This window comes from Ochotona princeps, chromosome 3 (assembly GCF_030435755.1).
Source record: "Ochotona princeps isolate mOchPri1 chromosome 3, mOchPri1.hap1, whole genome shotgun sequence".
Classification (NCBI taxonomy): domain Eukaryota; kingdom Metazoa; phylum Chordata; class Mammalia; order Lagomorpha; family Ochotonidae; genus Ochotona; species Ochotona princeps.
This window is the reverse complement of record NC_080834.1, coordinates 113,057,007-113,078,900: the sequence shown is the minus strand read 5'-3', so window position 1 is coordinate 113,078,900 and position 21,894 is coordinate 113,057,007. Positions and strand designations below refer to the sequence as shown.

At 39.1% G+C, this 21,894-nt stretch overlaps 1 protein-coding gene across 3 annotated transcripts in view; it reads right to left on the bottom strand.

Moving 5' to 3' along the window:
• The window catches only part of SPATA16 (spermatogenesis associated 16), a 242,481-nt gene that overhangs the window by 83,512 nt on the left and 137,075 nt on the right, over positions 1-21,894 (bottom strand). For all 3 annotated transcript variants that reach the window (XM_012928723.3, XM_058661084.1, XM_058661085.1), the window contains exon 5: positions 9,805-9,889. In XM_012928723.3, the coding sequence (XP_012784177.2) occupies positions 9,805-9,889 (85 nt within the window). The remainder of the gene's footprint in view (positions 1-9,804; positions 9,890-21,894) is intronic.

Below are 21,894 nucleotides of genomic sequence, written 5' to 3'. Positions count from 1 at the left end.
AGGATTTAACAATGCTGGTAGCCATAGAAACGTGTCATTAAAGACTATATAAACATGAATGAATAATTAGATAAGAACTTCATTTCTACATTTCTACCTCTCATCTCAATTTGGATTCTACTTCGTTTAGCTTGTTACCTGGTTGCAAAATATGAGGATTTATCAAATGAGAATCTTAATATTGTCTAGCTTAATAGACCGATCTCTTTGCAGGGAAGTGACTAAAAAATATTGCAAAGCTGATTGTTGTTTAAATGTCATACTAAATGCATGAAGAAAAATACTGAAATAGGTAAAGAGTTTGCTTTGCAGGGGGCGGGGTAGGAAGGAAAAAAAATCTGTCATGCTAGGAAAAAGACAACAGTTATTAACCTTTCACAACTAGAAACATGTTTACTAATTTTCCGGAGTTCATTTACTTATTGGGAAGACTGAGCGGGAGAATTTGGGTCTTTTGGGTTATGTCAGTGGCATGGGAAAATGGGCAGCATCACCCAAGCAGGGAATCCAGTGCACTACCCGAGCCTAACGCAGCCCCAGATGAACCCAACGGTAGGCACAACCGATCTTTAAAAATGCTGTGGTCTCAGGTGCATCAGAGTCACTTCATGATGATTTGGAGAAATAATAAAATACAGTTTTGAGAATCCCAGACAAGTTTGGGTAAATACATTTTTTATTTTAAGAGCAGAGTGAAGGAGCGAGACAGACAGAGGTCTGGTTCACTTCCTAATGCTTGTGACGGCTGGGGTTGAGACAGACCAAAACCAGGACACTGGACCTCAATCCAGGTCTCCCTTATGAATGTCAGGTAACCGACCAGTTACAGCATCGCCTTTTACCTCCCAGGGTACACATTAGTAAAAAGCTAGGTTTGAAGTGAAGCAGGACTTGGGCCTAGGCACTGTAATGTAAGATGTGAATGTCCTAAGATTTGTCTTAACCACTGAACTAATACTACCACCTCCCAAATCTAGTATTTCTAATATCCCTCTAATGTAAATGCTATCAACAAATAGACCAGTGTATAGGAATGCAGACCTCGTCCAATGACTTTATCATAGAAAAGCAAGAATCATGTCTTTAAATACTTGCGGGTTGAGTTGTTGGTCTCAATTTTCATCTCCATGTGACATGTCACATTCATACCTTGTATCCTGAGTTTTTAGCAGGCAGAAGAACTTACCCTCTACTCTTTAGGCTTTACCGTCTGTCTGGCTTTGATAATGGGATGTTAGCAAGCACACTATGAGCATGGGCTGATACATGTTTATAGAAATTGGTTTCATTTTTGGAATCCTACACTTTGCCACGATATGAACATATGTCAGATAATTGGTCAAAAGGCAATTAAAGACATATGTTATAACTTGGACCCTTAGCCTGGCACTTAGCCAAGCCCAGCCAAGCCCAGCCAAGAGCAGCCCCAATGAGTAGAATGAGTCCACTTATTTGTCATAAGACTCAGAGAAAGGGTTTGTTGTACGTTATTATAACAGTCATTGATTGATATGGAAATGAGGTAACTTCCACAGTTGAGTTCCAGCATTGCAACTCGGAGCTACCTCTTTAGAATCCCAGGACCTGCCTCTTAGCACTGTTTCATGCCACCTACTGTCTTTTTCTTCCATTCTTTCATAGATATCTGTTCTCTTCAGAAAGTCCTTTTGCTCACCTATATTGCCTTTATCCCAGAACATTCTGTCAGTTACACTTGACTGACCTTTTCTCCATCCATCCTTTTCTTTGAGGGTTTTTTCTTTCATATTTTCAAGGAGATGAAGGATTCTCAAACTTATTTTGCTAATTGTATTCAGAGATTGCCTATCACTGAGTTGAACACTTGCAGTACAATTTCTTTTGCAAACGACATAGAGCTGATTGGAGACTTAACACCAAATGGTTGGTATTTTAGCAAAATACTTAACAGTTGATAGGTGAAACATTTTGGGGGTGAGCAGTTTTACAGTTCTGGCATTTCTTAAAGGCCATTCGAGATATAGGACCTAGTTGGCTTTCAGACACTCCAAATGCATTATGAATCTTTTGCATCACAAAGATAAAGAAACGTACTATATACACACATGGGCTGTTAAGAGAAATGTTCACATATTTTTTGTGGAAAACTTTTTTTTAACATGGAAGTAAATTTTTTGTTCCTTAAAATGTGTTTCTTAATTTTAAAATATTTATTTATTTGCTTTAAAGGAAAGACAGAGAGAGAAAGAGACAGAGACAGAGAATGAAAGAGAGAAGAGAGAGAGAGAGATCTTCCATCCACTGGTTTACCTCATCCCTCAGATAGATGCAACAGTTGATCTGGGTTGAGCTGAAGCTAGCAGCCAGGAGCTTCTTGCAGTTTCCCAAGAGAGTGGCAAGGACCCAAGTATTTAAGCTGTCTTCTACTGCTTTACCAAGATCACTCATAGGGAGCAGTATCAAGATGGGACACAAACTTGTGCCCATATGGGATACTGATGTTACAAGCGTGCCTTTACCACAATGTGCCTACGTCACAATGTTGACCCCCCAAAATGTATTTTGTTAAATATAATTACAAATACCTCTGATTCCATGACCCTATTTTTTTTAAAGATGTATTTATTTTAATTGGAAAGGTGGATATAGAGAGAAGGAGAAGAGACAGAGAGGAAGATCTTCCGTCCAATGGTTCACTCCCCAAATGGCTGGAATGGCTGGAGCTGAGCCAATCTGAAGTCAGGAGGCAGGAGCTTCTTCTGCGTCTCCCATGTAGGTGCAGGGTTCCAAGGCTTTGGGCCATCCTCAGCTGCTTTCCCAGGCCACAAGCAGGGAGCTGGATGGGAAGTGTGGTGGCTGGGATTCAAACCAGCGCCCATATGCGATCCCGGGCGAGTTCAAGGCAAGGACTTTAACCATTATGCTATCTCGCCGGGCCCTCCTGACCTTATTTTGCATGTAATTTCATGCTGGATATTTAATTTTTATCCTGAGATTTAGATATCATAATTTTTACCACTTAACTAATTAATACTGGAACGATTTTGCAATATCAAAAAGAAAAAGAGCAAAAGGGAACAACAGTCTTCATCACTACTCTAAGTGGCCAATTTAAGTTCACATTATGTAATCCTATATCATTCTCTGGTCTGTGCAGGGAAATCTTTGGCTTTCTGTTGCCTTGATTGCCATGTCCGAAAGAAGAGCCTAAGACTGTGAAACTTACATGTAAGATTCTAATAATAGGGAATCTAATGACCCAATGACTGCAATGAAACTTTGCAAATTTCTCTAATATTCTGAAATGAAACACAAACAGTTTCTAAATGAAAAATATTCTAAATGAAACACAAAAATTTCCAATAACTCTAAAGTTAATACACATGCACATATACCAAGAAAAAAATGTTCATTAAATTCATAGTCATTGAGTTTTTATGAATAAAAGGACAATGCCAAAATATTATGTCAGATTTGATTGGTTTGAGTTTTATGGCAAGCCAATTAATTTGGTTGGTTGACTTAATTAATATTTGTTCAACTGCTCTTTGCAAATAGTTTGATGGTACCATGACAGAAAATGGAATTACTAAGAAGCAGAAGTAGTACATAGTTTAATTTATTATGGTCTAGTAGTTCTTTCTGGTAAAAACTTTGGGCTAGAATATATTCTCCTTGAAAACTATGTTTTGTCTCCTTTGTTTTCTAAGTGTCTTACATAAGGCACTCGATAAATGTTGGTTGAATAAGTATGAATGGAAAACTCAGTTTTTGAGCCATGTAAAATATTCAAAGTGGCTCAAGAATGACATGGACATATTGGATCAGGGAGGTTTCTAACTTGTGTCGCCACAAGGCAGTTTTACAGAGGCGCTAGAGCACAAACACACCCAAGGGGCTATTTTTCGCTTTGCGTGTTGGAGGCAGCAAATGCCTCATTAGACCCAATACTAAAGAAGAAACACTGTTGTTTTAGCAGAGAACATCATGAAAGTGGAAGGAGTGGTGCGTGCTCTCAGCTTGTGGTTTATAAACACTTGAAGACTGTGGGAAGAGGGAGGGACACAGAGATCAAGGCTGTGCCCTTTACACACATGGCTAGGAAAACACTCTTTCATTTACACCTCAGCCAGCACCTGGCTTTGTCCTTTGGGAGTGGATTAATTACACCAAAGAAATTCTTATTTTTGGTGAGCTGCTTTTGGAAGCCATCTAGGCCATTGATAATTTGGGGCTTGGGAGCATTTCAATGCCAACTACAGCTTGAATTGGATGGGAAGTCTTGATGTTCTCTGCACAGATGGAGGCCCTGTGTAGCTGGCACAGCCTCTACCTTTGCTGCTTTACTGAAGAAAGATGCTCCACATGTCAGCCTTTCTACATGGGCCTGTGTTGTTGTCAACAGCTCTTCCAACGATCCCAAAAGAGGTCTTTCCATTGCTGTGAAAGTCTTCAACTGCCTCAGAGCCAAGAGCTCGAATCAGTGCCTTTTTAGCAGAGCTTTGTCAAGATTCAAGAACACACTGGGACCAGCGTTATCATAGCAGATAATTAGCCACATCAATGAGACAAATCTACTAATTGGAAATGGTGGTTATTATCAGTGGTACTACTGCAAGCCTATGAGCCTTTTGGGCTAAGGATCTAGTTGGAATGGGGTGGAGGGAGTCAAATGCCAGAATGAGTTTTCCAATACTGCATCAGAGCCTGATAATCCTGAGGGTTTCCAGGGACAAAAATCTAAAGGCATTTGGCAAGTGCCATATTCCTTATGAAGTTTTCTTTTATCCAAGTTTAAACTTGAGAGAAATCGATAATGCAGATACAACAAAAGTGGCTTCGTTCACTTGAGGATAAGGGAAACAGCATAACCTTAATTGAAGTAGGGAATTTTGGTATTTCCTTTTTAAAAGCCATTTTTTTTATAACTTGAAAGGCAGGGTTAAATGGGGAGGAGGAAGAGGAGAAAAAGGAGGAGGAGGAAGAGGGTGAGGAGGCGGAAGAGGAGAAAGAGGAGAAATCTTTCATTCGTTAGTTCACTGCCCGATGGCTGCAATGGCCAGGGCAAGGCTCAAGCCGGGAGCTGGAGCTTCTTAAACATCTCCATGGAGGAGAAAGGGGCCAGAGTACTTGAGTTACCGTCTACTACTTTCCTACGTGCTAGCAAGGAGCTAGAATGGAAATGGAGCAGCAGGGACTCCAACCATTGTCCCTGTAGGATGCGAATACCTTTAGGAGAGGTTTAATGTGCTATACCACAATGGTAGCACATGATGGTACTTATTCTTTTTTAAAATGTAAGTACTTATTTATTTATTTGAAGAGTAGTGAGAAGAAGGGAGGAAAGGAGGAAGAGAGAGATCTTTCATTTATGCTGCAAATAGCCACAATGGCTAATGACATGGTCAGGCAGAAAGCAGGAGCCAGGACTTTCATGTGGGTTTGCCAAGTAAGTGTCAGGTCCCCAATTGCTTGGGACATCTTTTTCTGCTTTTCCAGGCACATTAGCAGGGAATTGGATCAGAAATGGTGGAGCTAGAACTTCATCCAACGCTCAGATATGGGATTCTGGCTTCACAAGTGGTGACTTAGCTGGCTTCGCCATAATGCTCATCCCCAAATATGATATTGCTTGACTGATGCTTATCTGTATGAGGTTTTGTGAGCTCCAGTAGCTTTGGCTGCATTTGCGACTATAGATTTTGTGAATGAGGGCTTTAGCTGTTATGCCATTAAAATGAAATATTGAAATGGATGTTACATCAAATCTTCCAGTTTCTTATTCCAGAAGAATCCCAAAATCTTTCTCACAGGAGGAAGAAGGGCATAAATCTCTGTAAATACTGTATTGGTATTACGAGTCTTAATGAATCAGTTTCTAATGTGATGAGACAAACAGTGGCCACATTGTGTGTGTGTGTGTGTATGTGTATGTGTGTGTGTGTGTGTGTATGTGCGTGTGTGTGTGTATTTATGAATATTGCTCTAGATGGATGCTTGGATATTAAATCAGATTCTTAGAGGCGGCCTAGATTTATGGATTGACTGAAAAAGATGAAAAAGGAATTTTTTTTTTTTTTTGCGGAATGAACTGATCAAGTTGTTTGATTATCAGGGTTTTTCTGCACTTGTGGGAGTTCTTTAACAAAGTCAGACGTTACCACCTTTCTCACTCTGTCTGCCGAGCAGTGCAGACTAGTGTTGTCTCACATTGCAGAAGAAAATGGTTCACAAAAGGAACCTTTATGGCAGAGAACATGGATTAAAGCAATGATGGGTTAATGGGACAGGGGAATATAAGGACCAAAAAACACTTTTGTTTTTCTGATGTTATTAAATCTAGCTCTGGATGTAAAGTGGCTAGAAATGAACTAGAGTTTACTGAGTAGCTAATCGTCAGTACAGTTATGCATTTTCCTAATTAATTAAAAAATTCTGATGAGGCTTTGAGGTATCCTCCGGGAGTGTGGCTGATGACAGGGAATCAGGTATCAGTTGGAGAGCATTGCTTGAGAGTACGGTCATCACAATTTATTTTCAGTACTCTCAAGCTCTGTAGAAGTGATGTTGCTGTAGAATAACATGTACAAATACTTTGGTTCAGAGTGATATATTCCAGTATGAGCTGTCATATAGAGTAGAGCTTTTTGCCATTCTCTTTCTTTCATGGGTTGATGACCTGAAAAATATTGCTGATACAATAGAAAGGAGTTTTGGATTCACTAAAACAAAGGTCTGTTTTTCTGCATCTAAGTGTTAGTAAGTTAGCAATCGAGAGTAGAGATACACTTTTGTTCCTAAATTTTACATTCTGAAAGTTTCTATTTCCTGTTTTAGATCTCTATAAAACAACAGTCATTCTGAAAGGGTAAAAATTCCATGAGATTGAAAATAACAGTACACAGTAACTTCTTAATCTCATAAACGTGATGATGAGTGCCTGTCTATTCAATCTTTCTTTTAAAGATTTATTTATTTTTATTTCAAAGTAAGATATACAGAGGAGGAAAGACATAGAAGAAGATCATCTGTTCAATGATTCACTCCAAAGCAGCCACAACGGCCACAGCTGAGCCGATCCAAAGCCAGGAGCCAGAATCTTCTGCCAGAATCTTCTGCTGGGTCTCCCACATGGGTGCAGGGTTCCAAGGCTTTTGTGCTTTCCCAGGCCACAAAAAAGGAGTGGATGGGAAGCAGGGCCACAGAGACATGAATCGGTGCCCATAGGAGATCCTATGGCACGTCCAAGGAGAGGACTTTAGCCTTTTAGGCTACTGTGCCTGGCTCTGTTTATTCAATCTTAATGGATGTCTATAAACATACATGTAGAGGCTATCTCTAGTTTTTTGTTTTGGGCATATTCTTAAATCAGTGTGATTTTCCAGGTGATCTGGGCAGTATGGCATCTCTATCTTTAAAGGTGGCATGGATTAGACATTCCCTGACGACCTCTGTGATGTAGGACAGAAAAAGATTAAGGGAAAATCAATACATTTAAATCAAGGATAGAGAGAGGCTGGTTATAGGAGGACACATTATAACTTATGAATGGATGCAGGGACTATTACAGAGGGTTTTGTTGTATGAAGCCAATCTGCAAGGTGCAATTTCTAACTATGTTGATTCATTTTTTCTCTTAAAAGTTGTGTTATTATTTTTGAATGTACTTGAAAATTTGGATGAGATGACAATGCTAATTTGACCCAAAAAGTAGAGATTTTCAAACATCTTTCGCCAGTTATACCTTACTTTATAGTCAAATCTCCTATGAAGAACAGCTTGTCCCAGGATGGATAGTTAATTGGTATTGAAATTTGTGCTGAAGCAAATCTAATTTTCAAATGGTCTTTCACACTATGCTGTTAGTTAGAATTAAAAGAGAAAAATGGAATACAAATGGAAGTATGAGTTTTAATGATTGTTATGAATTTATTCTTGTTTACTTGAAATGCAGACAGACGGTAAAAAAGCTAAAAGAGGAAAGAAATATATGAGAAGAGATCTTCCATCCATTGATTCGTTTCCCAAATGTCCACCGAAGCCAAGAAGTCTGGAATTCAATCCCTCTCTCTCATGTGGTTGATAGGGCTCCACTATGTTGTCACTGCCTAAGAACTCTAAGGGTGAGCATTAGCAAGAAGCTGGGATGGGGAGTGGAGCCACGACTCAACCTAGGAACCCCATATAGCATGCAGGCACCCCAAGTGGTGTCTCAGCTGCTGTGTGGAATGCTTGTTCCAAGAAGTAGGAGTGTGTGTTTTAATCTTTTATTAATGTAGAAGAGTTAAATTGTGTTGTATTATATTTCTTGTTTTTTAAAATATTTTTATTTTTGTATTCATTTGAAAGGAAGAGTGACATAAAGAGGATGGCAAAGAGGGAAGCAGAAAGGGGATATGGGAAAAGGAGGAACTCAGAGAGGAGAGAGAAAGAGAGGGATGGAGAGAGAGAGAGAGAAAGGGGAGGGAGAGAGAGATGAAGAGGGAGAGGGAGAGAGAGAGGCAAAGGGAGAGGGGGGGTGGGAGAGAGAGAGAGAGAGAGGGAAAGGGAGAGGGAGAGAGGGAGGGAGGGAGAGACAGACAGAGAGACAGAGAAAACCTACCATAGCATTAAGTGAGGTTGAAGCCAGAAGCCAGGAATTCCGGAATTCCGTCCTGGTCTCCCACAGAAGTGACAGGGGCCCAAGCACTCCAGATATCTTTTCATGCGTCTTTTTTGTTTTTTTCAGATCCTGTGTTTAGAACTGGACTGGAAGTTGAGTGGCTAGGTCATGACCTGGTGCCCATATGGGAATGCCTGCATTTCAGTTGGAGGCTTAACCTACTGTGCCACTATCCTGGCCTCAGTAATTATTATTTTTAAGACTGATCAAGAAATCAAAATTTTCCTCTCAAGAACGTATTGATTTTCTGATGATTTAAGGGTACTTTTCTTACGATATTTGGAACATGTGAGTTGTAGTAGTTGCTTATGAGCTTGTGAATAAATTGCTGTAAAGCATTACTAGGTACGACAAATCGGTAGCAGAAATGGGCAAGAGGAGGGCATTTTATTAAAGCAGTTGAGTCCTCTTGAGAACTGACAAACACTGCATTCCCAGTGAATGTTTGGCTTAATTTGTTCATTCTCTAAGTAAATACAGGTTGAGTATCCACTTGCTGCACTCAACTAGGAAAAATCAAATAAATTCAATGTGTTGCTCTCACCTATGCCAAATTAACAGCTTGTGATTTTTGTGGAATAAAAAAGTAGTGAAATGAAAAAAAAGCTAGTACATTCTAAATTCTTTTTATAATTGTAAGAAATTATCACTCTTGGCATCCAAGTGACCCTGATGATTTCTTGATGCCATTTTGAATGATAAATGACAAAGACGATGTGCAGGTTGCTAATGGGGGTGTTTCAAGTGGTAAATGCTACCCAACAACTATATCTGATCTTTGCATCTTCCTCTGTTACATAATTGATGCTACCTTCAGCATGTGCTTTTACAGGTCATAGATCAATAATAAAAATCTATGAAAACACAATGTTCACATTTCAAAGCATTATGTCATTATAGCAGCAGACCTGGGAAAAATAGTTCCTTGAATGTCTAAAATTTATATGGGATTGTAAAACTGAAGTATGGGCCGAAGGTTAACAACCTGGAATTTTACCCTTAAAATTAGTCTCAGGAAATCTACTTCATTATAAAGACATTACGCCTAGGTAGCATCTTTCTGATGGATATGCGAGACGTCCCTTCTCAGCAGTGTTGAAGCACAAATTTTGGTTCTACAAATGAGATGGGCTCCGCCTTCTTTGGTGAAGCATCGATTTTACCTGCCAGTAGAGTCTGATGAGCTTGCTTACACACTGGTCACTTCCTCCACCAAGCCAGAACACGTAGTCAGCAATCATGGCACTCCTAAGAACGAAGACAGATTTTTTTTCTTGAAATTGAAAGAAATTAATATGACTGAAGAGTAGCTGTAACAGGCAGTGTATACAAACATTGAGGAAGAAGATTGTGTAATGTATAAATTTGACTAGACTCATATTGGGCAAAAATATAAATCCCATTTTAGAATATTGAGTAGGATTTTTTTTTTGTGCGTGTAGCCACCTATTCTAAAGCAATAAAAGCAGCAAGCAATTTGTCTTCAAAATATTTTCCATATTTTTATGGCATAAGAATATTTAAAGACTAAGAGGGCTTTGTTTGAGTAGCTTTACATGAACAATTTGCAGAGCAGTACAGATTTCATGAACTTTAAAATTCCTTTCAACTTCATGTGGCATAGATTGATAATTATGCTGGTATTTAAGTGTATCTCAGACTTTACCCACTGAAAGATTATTCACCTCTGATTAAATCAACTTTCCTAAAATTGAAAGTGAAAAAAAAACATGTCAAACTCAACAAATAATCCTCTCCTCTAAACTTCAGGTCTAATGGAATTGGTTTCAGTAACTTGTATATGACTACTGCATTTGTCTTCTTAAGCTGAAGAGATATTATAAACTGTTATGCAATGGGTACGAATGTATTACTTAACACATTTTGGACAAACAGTTTCCTTTTGTGACTGTTTGTCTGGTGGGCCTATTTCTTTTCTCCAGAGACTGCAAATCCAATTAAATGTGACTAGTTGTAATTCCAAATTGTCACGTTAGCCAATTAAACATATAATAATCCTGTGTACCTAATCATTAGGTACCAAAAGTTTATTTATTTAAGTAGAGCTACACTGTGTATCCTGGAATATTTCTGTTATCTCTGCCTGCAGATACATGCTGTTTCTTGACACTATTGTAAATTGAATTAGAAATGTTCTTTCCCTAAATATAGGGTGTCTATGGCACAGAAACTATACACGTACTGTTGTACTCTGGTGAGAGAATTAAGATGTTTAGATTCTTGCTCAGGACAGACAGAATTAAAATTAAGAAAAAATCAACAATGGAAACAAGAATCGGCATTTCAAGGGTTACTTGATGAACTATTTTTCTTCTTAGACATTCGGTGCTAGAAAGAAGCTGCCTGCTAAGATTTCAAAGAAATGATAACAATTTAAGAATAACTACTTTTTAAATAATTTTTTCATATTTTCTTATGATAAGATAAAGCGAGGTGATTTTGATGTTGTATAAGTATTTATGGGCCACAAATAACCAACTTTATAAGGGCGAAAGTGCATTTCAAATGTTTGCATTTTGATATAGAAATATTCAGATTTTTGTCATGACAACCTAAAAGGAAAGTCTACGTGCCATGTAGACACCTCTTAAGTATCATAGACTTATTTGATTAATTCTAAATATAAGAAATCAATGCAAATGTAAACATCTTACTCCTTTAACAGAATTTGGCTGCTCCCTGTGAAGTCTCCTGACTCCTCATCCCATTAGCATTTGGATTTGTAAGTGTGGCACAATGAGCCTTGCTTAACCAGGATGTTGGTTACTGCCAGGGGATGGGAACCTTTCTTCTGGCAAGGGCTGTTTGGATATTTACAACAGTATCAGTTTAAAAATCAGCCTGCTATTCAGACAATTCAGACCCAAGTCCTGCTTGTGTATACTTTGTAGGGCTGTTCCAAACGGATGTGTGGGCCTCACATAGCAGCTGGTCTCAATAGTCCCCGCTCCCGCAAAGGTGGCTCGGCCTTTTCTGGCAAGGATTAGATTGCGAATATCTCAGTCTTTGTAGGCCACATGGTCTCACAACTTTCCTTGTGGAAGAAGTTATAGACAAATACAAACAAATTCATGTGGCTGTGTTTCAGCAAGAATTTATTAACAGAACATGGAATAGGCCATATTTGAGAGAATTTGAGTGGCTCTGAAAAAAAAAATGACTAAACTGAGCTGCCAGGTTGCGCATTTATAGAACTGTCAGTCCATAGTCAGGTGTCAACTTCCGTGTGAGTGCATTAGAGCCATAGGCCCCTTTAGCTAATTCACTTTTTTTATTTTTTAGGAACAATGTAACATATCACGCTAAAATGACTAAGCAGCATTCAGAAAATATGAAAGATAATCCTGAATCACAGACACAGAGGCTGTGGTCAAACGGAAGCTGCGCTGGGACAGGTTCTATAAAGCTGGTGACCACTTTCTTGGATTGAAACAACTGTTAGAGGCAGAAAGAACCCCATAGCTGCTTCCTAGCACTTTTCAGCCTTGCCAGTGTTTTTGGTGATTTGGTTTTGACTTCACTGATGTAAAATTAGATGATTTCACATTTTTATTAACGTTTTCCAAGACCTACTTTTTTTCTGTAATGATGTAGTGTCAAATTGTTTGCTACATTCCAAAGTACTTTATTACACCAGGGGATTCAGTCTTTTTCCAAAGGTACACAGTTCCAAATTTATACAGAAACAGAATTAAGAGGCACTGAAATTTGTTACCTGTCATACCTCAGTGAGGCACAATTATTATAAGAGTAAAAGAACAACAGGACCAAATACCAAAATGTGGTTTCCTAAAGCTACTTATTTGCTGAGATACATTTCATAAGTTTGATATATTTCTTCCCACACTTGGCGTAGAGGTGGATTCCTATTAGGAACACAATTTAGATAGCTGTTGCTCCAACTCATTTTCTTCCCAGTGGAAATGCTTGCTATACTGTTACCACCCACCTTCCTTTGAGTGGTTCTCTGTCTTATCACAATTCATAGCTGTGCTCTACAGCTCAGTTTTTATGACTCAGTTAAAGTCTGTGGAAGGTGATGAAAAGAACATGGAAATTGTATTATGCCACACAATGCTTGTGAACCAAGAGACAGGAGCCTTTTCTATTATGCTGAATTTACAAAGGCAAAGATAATTAATTAATCAATCCATTGAGCAACTGCAAGGAATGAAGTGCTGTGTAGGACCCTGGTTCTGGCATAGTCATCACATTAATCAAAACAGTAAACCATCGTTCTTCCCACTCCTGCAGTTACTGTTTCCACTTAAATCAATATCCTGGATGGTAGTCAATAAGATTCAGTGTTGCTGCTATCTTTATTTCATTGTCACGACTCGATTCATTTTAGTTTCACTAATTTACTGAATATTGTAGCCATGTTGGAACTGTAAAATCATGTTATTCAACACCCCGTCTTTTTTTAAACATTTATTTTTATTGGAAAAGCAGATTTATAGAGAGAAGGGGAGACAGAGAGAAAGATCTTCCACTTGCTGGTTCACTCCCCAAATGGCTGCAATGGTTGGAGCTGAGCTGATCTGAAGCCAGGAGCTAGGAGCTTTTTCTGGATCTCTCAAATGTGTGCAGGCTCCCTAGGACTTGAGCTATTCTCTGCTGTTTTCCCACACCACAGGCAGGGAGCAGGATGGGAAGTGGAGCAGCACAGACAGGAAAACCAGTGCCTAAGTGGGCTGCTGGAGTTTGATGATGGAGGATTAACCAACTGAGCCATCGTGGTGACCCCAAATCCTTTTAACTGACAGTTGGTGGTTCAGTATCTGTCAGCTTTAAGCCTCTAAGTGTTAAACACCAAATGAAGCACTGAAGATAGTTGAATTTAATTCAACCTATCCACTTTCTCCCTAGATCTTATCCAACTGTGTCTATCCATAGACTCACCACCAGAAATGCTCTCACTCTGTTTTCTTTTCTCTTTCAATTTCTGCTTTGCTTCTTGAGCTTTCCTGCCAGCACACACAAAGGCTGTTATTTCTCCCACCTTAAAGCAAAACATCCGAAAACGTCTCTTATTTCACTCACCCATCCAGTTACTATGCTAGTTATTTACTTTACTATAAAACAAAAGTCCTCTAGACGTCTTGAGAAAGTGCTGTGCATTCTCTATGTGGTCGTCCCTGGGACCCCTGCAGTGGGACTCTGATTCCTCCTCCTGGAGGCTGCTCCCTGTCAGTGCTGCTGCTGGTCTTCATGTTTGGCACATGCTGTGTTCCGTTCCCAGTCTTCATTTTACACGCACTGTCAGTACAAGCCATGCAATTGTGCACTCTTTCCTCCACTGCCCTCTTTCCCATTTGGCTCTTGGTTTCCCTCCTACTTACTGGGTGCTCTTTTTCAGTCTCCCTTGCTGATGCTCCCTTAGTTTTCTGGGTTCCTAACTTTAGAGTACACAGGGTGTAATGGTTGCGCTTTTCACTTTCTCTCCATACTCACTCTCTAGGTGGACTCATCAGTTTTATGGTTTAAACACCATTTATATATACATTGAAAACTTTTGCATTTACACATTAAGTCTAAACTTCTTCTTGGATGTCCTCAATCTATAGAAGCTTCTGTCTCAATATCTCTGCTTTGATACCTGTTGGGAATCAAAATTTCAACTCTGAACTTTTTTTTTTTAATTATTTCATTTTATGACACAGTTTCGTAGGCTCTGTGATTCCCCCATCCCCTCCCCAAATTCTTTCCCCATATTGAATTCCTCCATATTGTTAAGTGGTACAGATCATAACCAGTCATGATTCCTTCATTGCAGGCATGGACCATGCAGAAAGTCCAGCATCTTGTTGTCCACACAAATTCAACGATTTCATTGGGAGACCATTCCTGGTCTGAAATTAGAGCTGGCAGGATATCATTCCCACCAATGAGATACCACTACACAACTTCAACAACAGGAAGAAACACGGAAATTACTAACATCATGAAGTTGATTAACATGGTATTGAGTGACCAATATAGTAGAAAATGCAACTTTTTAACCTCATCCTGTAACCACTTCCTTGACATCTCAATTTTAGTATATATGCTACTGGCTGCTATAAACCTAAAAATGGTTATAGGGTGCTATTCAACTGTCTCATGTCTATTTTCATTTTTATATTTAGCAGCTTATAGAATTCAAGCGCGATTTTTTACAAAACTTCAACTCTGAACTTTCTCTTCCCTCCTGCAAATCTAGTTATTTTGTCCCTATCTATTTGGTTTCTCTGGCCAAAAAAAAAAAAAAAAAGAAAAAGAAAATCCATGGTGAAGACCATTAACCCCTTCTTCCTGTCACTTTGACCATAATCCAAATTATCTTTAACCCATTCATATCCTATAACCTCTCATAGTTTCCTCCCCGATCATCTGGTTCAAAATCTCTCCAATGGGTTATTACAATAGACTCCAATCTGAGTCCCCTGCCTTTCACTCAGTTTGTTCTCAACAGAGCAGCCAAGGTGATAAAATTAAAATGAGTGTGCTGGAGCAAGCCACTGCTATTCTTGAAACTACAAAGCTTTCCTGTCTCTCTCGGGCAAAGTCTGAGTCATGGCATTTGAATCCTGGGTCATCTAGTCACAGGTTCCTTTTGACATCCTTAGCTCAGTCTGCTCCAAACTGTTCACCTTACTCTTCCCCAGTAAGATGCACTTCTGCCTCCAGGATTTTTCACTTGACTCTGTTTGCTCACCTCCTTCAGGTCTTTCTCTGGGAGGACCCTGCTGTCTTCCTACTCCAACACCATCTATACTCTTGCTTGCTTTTCTCACCCTTAAAAATACTATTTATTATTATTCGGCAGAGTTTGTTTTTTTTTTTTTTTTTTTTTTTAGTGTTGTTTCCTTCAGGACTTACCAAGTTACAACCTGTGGGCCACATCTAATCTACCATCCACGTTTGTAAATAAGATTTAAATGGTTATTTGGTACTCATTATGAGTAATAAATGAATGCTCATTTAAGCATCTAGTATTCATTGTTTTTTTCTATAATAGGAGAGTTATATGATTGTGACAGCAATGCTATGGTTCGTCAAACCTAAAGTGTTTACTCTCAGGCTGTCTGCTGGAGAGCATGCTCTCTGAAGGCAGGCATTTTATTCACTACTTTACCTCCTATAATGTCTTGAATAAAATCTGGCAGATAAAATGAAAATAGACACGAGACAGCTGAATAGTACCCTATAGCCATTTTAAGGTGTATAGCAGACGGTTGTGTATAAACTAAAATTGAAATGTCAATGAAGTAGTCACAGGTTGTGGTCAAGAACTTGCATTTTCTAACATATTGGTCACTCAATACCATGTCAATTAACTCTATAATATTGTAAATTGTTGTTGATGTTATGTTGTGGCTTTTCATTGGTCGGAATGATGTTCTGCCAGCTCTCCCTTCAGATCAGAGATGGTCTCCCCAAGAAACTGTTGAATTTATCTGGACAATAAGATGCTGGACTCTATGCATGGTACATGCTTGCAATGAAAGAAGCATGACTGGATTTGAGCTATAATACTACAACAAGGTGGAGAAATCCACCATGGGGGGAGGGCATGGAGAAGGGTTGGGGGAATCCCAGAAACTGTGTCATAAAATGAAACAAAATTAAAAAAAAGAGAGGAAAAAAAAGTCATGGAAATAAAAATTATGAAAAGAAGTGCATGAATTTCAACACTTTTCTATCATAATAAACATGTTTTTTAATAAAAAAATAAAATCTGGCAGATAGTAAGTATTGGTCGAATTAATGACATTTATTTAAACTTAGATAAATGACATTAATGACATTTATTTAAACTTTCAAAAACAAATTATATGCTGAAAAGAATCTGAGTTACATAGCTTACCCTGGGGTACCTCACTGGTCATAATCAATGGTTTATTACAGAATTGTCATAGTAATGGAGTGACAATCTAATTTGTCTAACATAAAGTATAGTAAATTAGCACACGAGAAAGTCTAGTAAATGCAAACAGATGCTGATGTAGTTGTTACATAAATCTAAGAGAAAGGTAAGAGAAAGCATGTTTGCCTAGTTTGTTGTATCTGAAGCTGTTTTTAACATGATGCCTTCAGCCATGTGTCAATGGTTATTGCTTTCCTATAAGCAAAATCTGCTATGATTGATACCATGTTTGAGTTCATTTTATGACATTGTTTCTGAAGGCACATTTCACTTACTTGGTACATCTGCTACATGTAAAAGGATTAGAAACTAGTTTTTCATATATATATATACATATATATATATATATGTTTTTAAAAAAGTGTTTTCTGTAATTAGTTCAGCTTATAGGAAACTACATCCTGTTCCTTTAGAACGGCAAACACAGTAAAGGAATTTGATATGTTACTGTTAATTAGATAGGTGTTAGTTTCATTCTCCAATGCAATACCACAAAATAATCATGAATAAAAGCACTTTCATGCTAGGTGATTTTACTGCTAGAATATTTCTAAATATACCATCCAATTCCAACAGTATGAGAATATGCCATTGACACTTCCTAAGGCCTCTGTTTATATTCACAGTGTACAACATTTCTACTCAGTGTGGCCACATGGTGGTGTAAAACAATAAGACATGAGTAAACAAAAGAAAATCACTGCACACTGGCTGTCTGGTCTCATTGGACCGCCTGGCTGGGACCTTGAAAAGGCATTCTCTTCATCACCTTGCCTTTAGGCAGGGTCACACTTAAACCTCTCCGATGAGACTGATAAGAATCTGTTCTGTTTTAAAGACCTCCGCAGAAGGACACTGCCTGCTTTCTCCACTGGTCCCCGAGCTTCACAACTGTAAACAGCATCTTCTGTAGGTTCATTCAGTCTCTTTAGTTCTCTCTCCAGTAACGCAGCCAGACCTTATTCGAAGAATAGCAATTCTTCACATTCTTCTGATAATTTTATTAATCTTGTTTTCCCTGGGTTAATTAATTAACACCAGTTGTTTTAATCTTTCTCCATGGATACTTTTATTTGTCAGGCCTGAGTTTCACAGCTGTCTTTTCATCTTGTTGAGTTCCTCCTTTTTTACCTTCTGCAGTTAAAAACACCTCAAACGTCTAAGGAGCATCTTGGCTGTTTCACTTCTGGGTGAGTGGTGTAAGGACTTCGTAGAATTGAATGTATTGAGTAGGGAAATTTTTTCATTATCAAACCGCAGAATTTTTGCCAACATACTTAGGAAGTTGTTCCTACCCCTATACTTGAAAAAAATAAAAGAAAAACCTAAACAGCATTTGTACTGTCATTAATTTGAATTCAAACTGATACAGGACATACATTCCATATAAGTGTGCTAATATATAAAAGATGATTTTCTGATCATGAGATGAGCTGAACTCCACTCCAGCAAACACAGGCATGCATACACAGGAAGCATTGTTTTGCAGGCTCACACACTTTCCATACAGCAGTCAGACACAGTGTTCTTTTAAAAATGTAAACAAATTACTTCCAATGAAATCCAGACCGCTCTGGTGATCTGCAGCTTTCCAATGAGTCATCCCTGTTTTCCTCCTCAGCACATTTCCCGTCACTCTCTGGTCACGTTTTCCTGCCTGGCCAATCCTCAGACACACCTTATCCTTTTCTGTGTAAACTTTACATTCTGTATTTTCTTGTCAGTTTACTTGTTTATTGCTTTCTTTTCTTAGATTGGTGCCATCTAAAACGGGAACCTGTTCCCTGCACGGTGCTGGATCGGTGAGCCTGGGTGTGGGGGATCTGGAGGGGCCTGGGACACCCCTTCATGGTAGGTGCTGAGTCTAAGGTCGACTGTGTCAGCCAATGGACATTGGAAGGGATTCCTCATTCACAGATCAGTGAGATTGACAACATTTCTGAACTATTGCATTCACCTGGGCAGAACCTTCCGAGCATGTGCCACATTGTGACTCTGGTATATTAGGTGGCCTTTCCCAATCCTTGGGTATAGGAATGGTTCGGAGGTGGGGTACGGTCTATCCTCCTGTCTCCCCTCTCCCGCAGAAATGAGAAAAATAGAAAGCTTGAAAACAATGATCATACCCAATTCTCCCTAACCTTAGATCCTTCCCACCCTGATCAACTATAAAGACATCATCTAAAATAATAACAAAAGAGTTAAACCATAAAAATGGGAGCCTAGAGGCTTAAGTGGCCATTTATTGTGAAATAAATTCAAATTTAAATATAAAAATGCAATTTCTCAATCACAAGGACATATGTACGGTACCCAGTGGCCACCTGCAATTAGTGATTGCCCTTCTGAATGGCAGACAGCCTCATCATTACTGCATGTGGTTTTGCAAGTTCCGATCTAGACTGCCATGGGAGGCCATTGCTACAGTGTAATTCCTGGGAAATGGGATGAGCTCCAAACCTTTTTTACTCACCACCTCCTGCCCTTCAAACAACACAAGTTCATTGAGAGTTTCAGGGTTTGGAGTTTAACATATTTTTCACAGGATTAAAATGTGTCTGGTGCTGGAGGTCTGACGGAAGAACATGTCTCAACGTCTTTCCCAGGGGCTGCCTGTACTCTTAGCTTTTAGCCCCTGCATCTGACCATTCTGCCACTATGGCTCACTCCCTTCTAAACTCAGCTGGAAAAGGTCCTCTGAATTAATGTCGACTTGAATTGATGAGGGTCACCTGGACAAGCCAGGATACAACTCTTTTTTATTTTTTTAATTTGTGTATTTATACTGCAAAGTAAGATATATATAGAGAAGCAGAGACAGAGAGGAAAATCTTCTGTCTGATGATTCACTCCCCAAGCGGCCACAACGGCTGGAGCTGAGCCAATCCAAAGCCAGGAGCCAGGAACTCTTCCAGGTGCAGGGTCCCAAGGCTTTAGGCCATCCACAACTGCTTTCCCAGGCCACAAGCAGAGAGCTGGATGGGAAGTGGCATGGCCGGGATTAGAACCGGCGCCCATATAGGATCCCGGGGCGTTCAAGGCGAGGACTTTAGCTGCTAGGCCACGGCACCAGGCCCCCCAAATACTTTTTGAGGAGGCGATTTAGGCTGAGGCCCTTAAAGGAGGAGTCGTGGGCCTGGTGTAGTAGCCTAGTGGCTAAAGTCCTCCCTTTGAATGTGCCGGGATCCCATACTGGTGCCAGTTCTAATCCTAGCGGCCCTGCTTCTCATCCACCTCCCTGATTGTGGCCTGGGAAAGCAGTTGTGGATGGCCTAAAGCCTTGGGACCCTGCACCTGGAAGAGTTCCTGGCTCCTGGCTTTGGGATGGCCTGGAGATTTGGGACCCTGCACCCATGGGGGAGACCTGGAAGAGGTTCCTGGTTCCTGGCACTGGCCATTGTGGTCACTTGGGGAGTGAATCATCGGACGGAAGATCTTCCTCTCTGTCCTCCTCTCTGTATATCCGACATTGTAATAAAAAATAAATCTTTCAAAAAAAAGTATCTCTTGAAGTTGACTGTTTGCAGGTGAAGTAGCTTCTAGTAACATCTGCCTGCATCATCCGAGTGGTGGTGTACATCAGCTACTCTGTGCTGCTGCTGCTTTAAAAATGTTTTTAAATTAATTTTTTAACAGATTCAGTAGAGTTCATAGCTATGATTCTAAGAATATAACAATATTTTCTCCCTCCCACCCTCACCGTCTTTCCCTCTTTTCTTGGTTTTTGAGATAATGGTTTAAACTTACATTACAGTAAAAAGGCTTAATGCTTCACTGAATAAAAGTTTAACATGTAAAAGGCAAAAAGATCTGAGTTAAGTAGGAATACAGACAAATGGCTATAAACAATAATTGGATAGAAGAAGGAGTATTTGAGGCATATGCAGTACATTTTAAAGTAACCAGAGATCTAAAACTATAGTAGAACAGCGTTCTTAGTCAGTGGCTCGACAAAGGCAAAAAACAGTTTTACAAAATGATATTTGTAGCAATACTGCTATACACTGGCATTTTTTTCTTTATCTGCTTTTGCTTCTTTCTTTTTCATTGGAAAAAAAAATAGATTCTTTGTAAAAGAGAGAAACATGCTTTGTCTTTCTGTGCCTGGCTTACTTCACTCAATGTGCTGTCTCCGGTTGTTTCCAGGTTGATGCAAATGGTAGATTTTATTTGGTTTTATGGCTGAGCAATATTCCATTATTATCTGTACCACATTTTCTTTATCTACTCATGATAAAAGGCAGCCTGGTGTTTCCGTATTTTGGCTATTGTGAGGAGTGCTGCTACGTCTTTGGAACAGGGTGATCATGGCTTCCAGGTATATACCCAGAAATGGAATTGCGGGATTATATGGGAAATCTAGTTCTAGTGTACAGAGAAATCTCCATAGTCTTTTCCACACTGACTGAACTAATTTGTATTTCAGCAACAGTATGAAAGTATTCCCCTTTCTCCATATCCTCACCAGTACTTTTTACTTTTTTGCATTCCAGCCATTCTTTCGGGAGTGAGTTAAAATCTCATTGTAGTTTTGATTTGTATTTCTCTGATGGCTAATGATATCTAGAATATTTTATTTGCCCGATATTTGTATTTCTGCTTTTGAGAACTGTCCATTAAAGCCCTTTACACATTTTACATGGGTGTTATTTGCTGTTAAATTTTTTAAATTGTTGATATGTTCTGCATATTAATCCTTTGTTGGGTAGGTAGCTTGTAAATATTTTCTCCCAGTCTCTCAGATGTCTTTTAACTTTACTGACTCTTTTGTCATGCAGAAGCTTCTAAGTTTGTTATAATCCGGTTTTCTTAGTTTTGCTCTGGGGCTCTTATCCGAGAACGTCATTGCTTATACCAATGTCCTGGATTGTTTCCCGTGTATTTTCTTGTAGCAACTTCATGGTCTCAGGTCTTAAATTGAAGTCTTTGATCCATCTTGAGTTGACTTTTGTATATGGTGGGAACTGTGGATCTAATTTCATTCTTCTACACTCACACACTTGTGTGTGTATACATATGTAATGTGTATGTGTGTACATATGTAATATATATATGACTATACACATATATGTATATATGTATTATATCTATCTATCTACCTTTGGTTTTACAAGCACTATTATTGAAGAGAATACCCTGTAGATAATCCATTTTTATCTGCATTTGTTTGGGCTTCTCTTTGCTTACCCCTTCTCCTTTTTCTCACTTCTTTGTCCTAATCCTAGAAGCTCAGTCCCTTCAGTGCTCTGAGTTCATGTGTTTCAACTGTTGACTGTTATTAAAAAAGCCCCTATTTGGTCTCCGAACTCTTGTAACTAGACTA